We start from the raw sequence: 7,788 nt of genomic DNA, 5'->3' as shown, positions 1-7,788 counted from the left end.
TTTGTCCGGAGCGATCAGTGCCGTCGACGCTCGCTCCCTGAGCGCGTGCGGTGCGCAGTCGCAGGAGAGACGCGTGGAGTCAGTCAGTGTCAGGGACAGGGAGCTCTGAAGGGGTCACAGCTGATCACTCTGCACGCAGTCACACACTCAACTCGTGTGTTATGCATCCTTTTAAGCGAAAAGAGCTAGGGGAAATACTTTTGTGCGGTGTTTCCCTGTGTTGTCATTGCGTCTCGGCTTCGGGTGGCGGATCTTCGTTGTGTTTGGTGTTTTAATAGAGTGAACAGTGAGGATTACCGGAGCGCTCCAGAGATCAGCGGTGTTCTTAAGTTTCTCGCCCGGGATGGCCTCATCGCGACAGGACTACATTGCTCCATGGTGGACCTACTGGCTGCACAATTTCCCGCATCTTAATTTTAATTTCCAGGCGGTTGATAATACTTTTAAACCGGAGGACGCCAGCTATCAGCAGGTGAGAGGAGTTGAATGTATTTTTAGTTTATGGAGGAGGGAATCAAGTAAACATTACCTGTTTGGTAAACAACTGACACACATGCATACAAGAGTCAACTATAGAATAACTATTTCAATTATAATAGTTATAACTATATATATATATATATATATATATATATATATATATATATATATATATATATATATATATATATATATGTTATATATGTATAATAGTTACAACTAATTAAAAGTATAACGGTAACACTTTACAATAAGGTTCATTAGTTAACTACATTTGTTAACATGAACTAATAATGAACTGCACTTCTACAGCATTTATTAATCTTAGTTAATATTAATTTCAACATTTACTAATACGTTATTAAAATCAAAGGTTGTATTTGTTAACATTAGTCAACGCACTGTGAGCTAACAAGAACAAACAATGAACAGCTGTATTTTTATTAACTAACATTAACAAAATTATTAAATACTGTAACAAATGTATTGCTCATGGTTAGTTCATGTTAGTTAATATATTAACTAATGTTAACTAATGAACCTTATTGTAAAGTGTTACCTGTATAACTATAACAAAATACTGTATTCTATATAAAAATAAATTAATTAAATAACGTGCAAAATACCAAACCATTTGACCAAAAAATATTATAATTAATACATTTATTAATACATACATTTACTACATAATGCATTCATTTACTACACTATAATACTTTCAAACGTGTGACAACTTACCCCAACCTGATATGAATGAAAAACACCTTTGTCCTGAAAACATAGCGGGACTTAATTTTAAAGTTGACTCTTGACTGTATGCCAGTCTCAAAAAAAAATTTGGCACATAATATATATATATATATATATATATATATATATATATATATATATATATATATATATATATATATATATATATGTATAACTTCAGTCTTTGTTGTTTCATCAGTTCTAATAATGTATTTGCATTTATCTGAAAATCAATTAAATCACTTTTATATGCTACATTTTAGAGTCAACATGAAATGGAAGTTTATTCTTTTCTTCCCTCCTATATCCGAGTGAAACGGCTTCTCAAACAAGAAAAACTTGGCCGAACTTGATTTTGTCCATGGGGAATTGATTGAATGGTTGTGGTTTTCTATTGGTGGATCTCATGTGAGTGACAGGTTGACCCCGCCCTCACGCCAGTAAACACGTCATCAGAGAAGAGAAGAGATGTCACTGAAAGAGGGAGGGGAAGTTATTCTGATTAAACAATATGAGGACACATGAATAATAATTAAAAAAATGCACGGGTAAATCATTTATAATAAATAGTGAGATATACCATTAAAATGGTGACTTTAAATGAACCCCAAAATATGTTGTAAATAGCTTTTTACAGGAATTCTAATCTTCTGAAATTGGTGTCACATGTCCCACGTTTTCCTATTTTTCTGGGGCATGTTCCTACAAAAAAAAAAAAAAAAAAAAACGTACCCATAGAAATATTCACTGAAGTATCGTGTGACAACTAGCCCCGGTCTCCCCTGTGAGTAAGCAGCTGTGGCAGTGGCCTGTTCTTGCAGGTGTAGTGGTGAAACATGCAGGATGATGAGTGTGAAATGGAATTCTGTAGTGGATCACTGGTTTCTCTCAGCTCCGCAGTTGTGTAGAACTCAAACAGCTTCTGACATCTGTGACTTGTAGCTTTATATGCATCTGTTTGTTTACATAATCCAAAGACAAGAATTCCACATTCCAGTAATGGAATATAGTTTGTACCTTCAAAGGTACCTTTGTACCTTTAAAATGTGTGATAATTATAAATGTCTCTCACTGAACTCTATAAATGTGCAATATCTGGTGTAAACAAACAGATGTGTCTGGTTGTGTGTCAGATCTCCATTAAATAGTCTCTGTTTCCCCTACACTGTGATTCGTACTCTAGCAGAATACAGTCTCCAGAGGAACATTTCCCTCATCGATTCAGTCAATACTTCTGCTGGGGGTTTTATCATAAAGGATATTACGTTCCTTGTTCAAGGTCACATTTTCTGGGTTACATGAGAAAATCAGTGAAGCAGCAACACAAGTTTATTTCATCCCTCGTTCTAAAACAAAGAATGCTTTTCACATCTTTCTCTCGGTTAAATCGAGGAATTGTTCTTCTGAACGTTTTTTCAATACTTTCTTTAGTAAACGTGTGTTATCAATCTTGACATTGCGATTTGAAATTCACATCACAAAAAATGACAATCTTATTTAATGTGGTTTTAGTTTTTATTACATATTTTAACGTTTCTCAAAGCAATGACATTTTAGTATGTTCTTTTACTAAAAAAGTACCATGGTAAATAAATCCAGTGGTTTTCTGGACATGTACATTGGTATACTACCAATGTACATGTCCAGAAAACCACTGGATTTATCATAGTTTTTATGGTAGCTGAATATGGCAATTAGATGCCATTACTATACAATATACAATATTTTTTTGAAGCAAGTATATGTAAATTAAATGTGTATTTCCTTTATTGCTTGGCCTTCTGAATAGACGTCCGGCTTGCCTCATGTCTGTCTGTTTTTTTTTGGCACTGGCAGGAAGTTTGGTTTTAAGCGGTGCTTTTCTGATAAACTTCCTCTGAATACAATGCATGGGACAAATATAGAGATCAAACGGTTTTATTATTGGTATTTGGTAATATTATTTGTCACCAATGTTGAGTTTGCAAACATACTCTGTAGGAGGTTAGCAAGTCAGTAGCAGGTTACAGAGTTTATTAGTAATTAAGTTGTTAAAAAAATTGTGAAAACGTATGTCCAGGGGACTGTGATGTTGCATTAGTTATTATTTTATAGCTTTGGAGACATAATAGAGGTCTCATGTTTGCATTTAACTATCAACATGTCTTCGATTTTACTGAAATTTCCGTTATTAAGGAGTACAGAGTAATTTGGATATGTAGTGTTTGAGGTTGTGGTGAGATCTCTGACTTTTGGTTGCAGACAGTGTACGAACTACACAAATCAGGTATTTGCGTAAAAGTGCAGATACCCTGATAAAATATAACTTTGTTTCACTTTTTGAGTTAACCCTTAAATGCATAAATGTTTCGCCAATCATTATTACACATTCGGGTCTTTAGCGACCCGGATATCTAACACGGATGGATCCCTAACTGTCGCAATAATATTAAACTCTCCTTATATTAGAGTATCAATTACAGAAGAATAAAATAAAGCATATTTTGTTACCTTTTGGGGCTTGGAAGGGTTCAGTTTGAGCAGATGTTTTATAGCATCATCATCACTGTCCTCGTCAGAACTCATTTCCCAGTACATTCAGCATCTGGCTTATGTTCACGATATTCTTCAAATATTCAAATATATATCTTCAAAATCAGTATTTTGACTGTGACAGCTTCTTCACCAGATCTAACATCAAGTGACAGTGACACTAATATTTGATTGCGTTCAGAAGTTAAATAGGGGGAGATAGTGATTGACGTCACGGGTCGATAAAAAGACCCGACCCGAGGTATCCGTTTAGGGGTCAAAGTACAAAACTAGATTTGTTTTATGTAAAAACTTGTTTTTATATATTTCATCTTACAGTAAGATGTGTTTGGTTAAGGACTTGAGTGTAAATTGATCTGCAAATAGGCTAAGCAATTTATATTTATTTATAGCAATTAGCATTTAAGTTTATTTACAAAAATACACTATAAAACAATTAGAATTCAGTACACTAAAATATCAAATAAAAGTTAATGATAATTCGGTTGTTCAAACAAGAGAAAATAATGACAAACTAATCAAACATGCAATATAAAGGTGTCACATGAGGGAAAATGTGTTCCTGTGCAAACATGCTATCATTTGAATCTGCTTCAAAAAAAGGGGAAGACATAGGCATTTTAACATTATAGATTTAGCCTATCCCATACAGAGAGTAACATGCAAATATGGACATGTTCACATTCATGCATTTCATGCAATTGAGCTCGCAAATAACTGATATTCATGAGCTAGATTTGATTTTCATTAACAGTGATCAATACTAAAATTGGGCATTAGTAACTTACTTTTCACCTTTTATTATTGTAACAGAGCTATTCTAACTCTACACTTTGGTTTTGACCATAAGTTCTTATATGGCGGTTTAACTGTACCATTGAAAATGATGTCACACCAGCCTTTAGTGATTTTAGTAATTTTGCTTGGAATTTCCCAAGAGCATGTTGTGATTATTTAATGTGAAATTGAGGTTTGCACTCTGTGGTAACCACACTTTTTCATCCCCTGACGCAACTTTAACATTTAAAAAGCTTGTCAAGTATTTGGTTTGCATTTAAATGAGCAGTAGCCCTTTTCAGTGTTTTCTTTACCTAACAATATCTAATCTAATGTAATATATATGTCTAATATCCGGCTGTCCTTCTGGTCTCCTTGGATCACAAGACTCCAGAGCTGACGTGCTTTACTTTCATCACATGATGTTGGACTCAAAGACTGAAGGTTTCTGTTTAGCCTCAGTCCATGTGGGTTGCCATGGCGATGCGCATGGGGGCTCAAGCACGCCCTCATAACAACCATTATATGATTTATCCACCCACAGCTTTGAACCGTTCCATGCACAACGTCAAGATACATAATCTCTTAGAGATGCAAACACCTTTGTTTTTCAATTTTCTATATATAGACTGTTCATAAAACATCTCTGTTGAGGTGTTTCCTCATACCATCACAAATAACGTATAATGCACCACGTTCAAGTGTAGCTTAGAACATTTGCATTATTTTTACACTGCAAAACACACATTTGTCTTGTGTTCTGGTACAAACGTTAAACGCCTATTGGAAATTCTCTGAAAATATATATTTTTTTTTTATTCAGGCATTTTTTTCTGATGATCTTTTACTGGAAAGCAAGACTAAAATAAGCAGCATCACTAATCTCTGTTTGATTTGACCATCTGGCCCGTGTCTTCTTGACTCTGTCCGGCAGGCTCTCGTCTTGCTGGCCTGTGTGTCTGCGCTGGGTCTGGGCTTGAGTCTGCTGGTTCTGTCTGCGTATCTGACCTGCCTGTGCTGCTGTCGAAGGGAAGAGGATGAGGAAGTCAAAAGGCCTGACACCTGCTGTGTCACATGGACTGCTGTTATCACCGGTCTGGTCATATGGTGAGTGAATTCACTTTGTTTTGCACCTGTCAGGACATGTGCATGTGCATTTCTGGATTCATCATCATTTTATTCATCAACACTTTAGAGTCAATGACGTAGCTATTTTATTTTTATTAAAAAAAAGATTTTTTTTTTTAAAGACATTAATGCTTATGTTCAGCAAGGATGCATTAAATTGATTAAAAGTGACAGTAAAGACATTTTTAATGTTACAACATATTTATATTTCAAATGAATGCTGCTCTTTGGAACTTTATTTATCTAATAGTACTAAAAAATCCTAGAAAATTCAGCTGTACCAATATGGGAATTTCTTTTTTGATAAATAAATAAATTGAATATATGGTATACTGATAAAAAATGTAAAAAAAAAAATAATAAAAAAAAAATATATATATATATATTATGTTAGAAACATATGTAACATATCCATTCAGCATTACAGTATAATTGAAAGCTATACATTTGAACATTTATTAGGCTTTAAAAAATGTAACTTTTAATTTAAGTGAACTTAAGGGGAGACAACCCAGGTGAATAGGATTTTTTTTTTTTTTACTAATAGATATCACTTCCCCAGTTGATTACTGACATTAAGACAAATATCTTTTGTATTACAAGTTTTTAGAATATTTATGTTTAAATATGCAAATTAGGTATTATCTCATTAAAAATTCACTAATTTACATATATTTCCAGAAGAGAAATCTGAACATTGGATAAAGCCAGATTCAAAATTCTTGTTTCATTTTGTTGACATATTAGAGTCAAAGGTTTTTACAGAGGGGATTTTGGATATCTATTTTTATCACTTAATCAGAAAAGACTGTCAACAGCCAAAAAAATTTAGTTTCGCCCCGTTTATAGATAGGAATACAACTGGAAAGTTTGGTTTATGTAAGTGCTGCTGAAGTGGAGATTTCTGGCTCTGGTATGAGGAAAAAAACCATTTTGAGAAAACGGCCTTTAAAGATCTGTATTGTAAAAATTCATACTTTTTTAGTGGAAAGAACTATTTACAGACAAAATATCTTATCAAATCATTAGCAATCAACAATACAAACCACCTAAAACACATCAAAACTTATATAACATAGCATTTATGGCCTTCAACTGAACAGAACCCCAGTGAAAAACAGTCAAAAACACACTTTGGAAATGTCAGAGCACGTCACGTGATGCATCTGAACGAATCACGTTGTCAGAAATTGACAATCATGAGATTTCGCTTTTGGAGTTAAATGCCCCATTGTACTTTCATAGATCCAACAGCATTGTACAGGATAGAGAGAGCTTTCCAACGGTATATGTGATAACAGCAGCGGGATGATTTAGAACGCCAACTTTTGTTGAATTTAGGAGAAATCTACAGACGCAAAATAGTGTAGTAAAATAAAGACCTAAATGTGTATTTCAGACTTTTTTTTCACCACAAGTCTGAAAGAAGACAAATAGGCCAAAATCTCAAAATTGACCAGTGAAAAAAAAACGATGTTTTTGCCTGCCGTGTCTCCCCTTAAAACAATCTTTACATAAACCATTTGTAATCAATTACTTATTTAGCTGTGGCTTTAATATATCAGGGCTCAATGCTAAGGTTTTTTTTTCTCACTTTATAGTAAGGCAACAACTCAAAGTCCAGTCCCTTGGGTGAAGGAGAAAATCCTCATGAAGGAGGAAATGTCCTCATGTAGCGACACTTGGTATTAAGCATTAATCAGGTCGATGGTAGAGAAAAGAGTATACATTTTAGAGCAGGAAGTAGAAAAGAGTCCACAATCTCTGCTTTATGTGGCTTTCTGAGGTCAACTCACATCCTAATTTTACCTGATTTGCATAACAACAATTGGAGACACCCGTGCAGAGACGTTGATGTGTTCTATCACCCCAGCTGCTTGCAAGAGATTTAATTTCTCTGCGGCGAAGTTTTTGGCACACTGGTGTGACTGTTTCATCCAGCTTTATAAAGTTTAAAGCACATCCAAACAAAAAGTTGACTCAGCAACAGTGCACTGAAAGACTGGCACAGGAGAAGTCCGGTCATGCCATGTGTGTCAGATCAATGATAAAACTGTCAAGTCACATCCTGGGGGTCACATCCAAGTCACCTGTGAGGGTACGAAACCCCTTGCATGTTCC

At 34.7% G+C, this 7,788-nt stretch overlaps 1 protein-coding gene across 2 annotated transcripts in view; it reads left to right on the top strand.

The window, feature by feature from the left end:
* Positions 1–7,788, top strand: part of ttyh2l (tweety homolog 2, like) — a 47,699-nt gene continuing 39,911 nt past the window's right edge. Inside the window, exons 1-2 of one of the 2 annotated variants that reach the window (XM_082143444.1) lie at positions 1–472; positions 5,474–5,646. In XM_082143444.1, coding sequence (XP_081999570.1) covers positions 344–472; positions 5,474–5,646 — 302 coding nt within the window. In that variant the 5' untranslated portion in view covers positions 1–343. The remainder of the gene's footprint in view (positions 473–5,473; positions 5,647–7,788) is intronic. The other variant, XM_082143443.1, reaches the window with a different exon arrangement.

This window comes from Leuciscus leuciscus, assembly GCF_965113295.1.
Source record: "Leuciscus leuciscus genome assembly, chromosome: 1".
Taxonomy (NCBI): Eukaryota; Metazoa; Chordata; class Actinopteri; order Cypriniformes; family Leuciscidae; genus Leuciscus; species Leuciscus leuciscus.
Note: the sequence above shows the minus strand (reverse complement) of the source record. Positions and strands in the feature narration are given on the sequence as shown.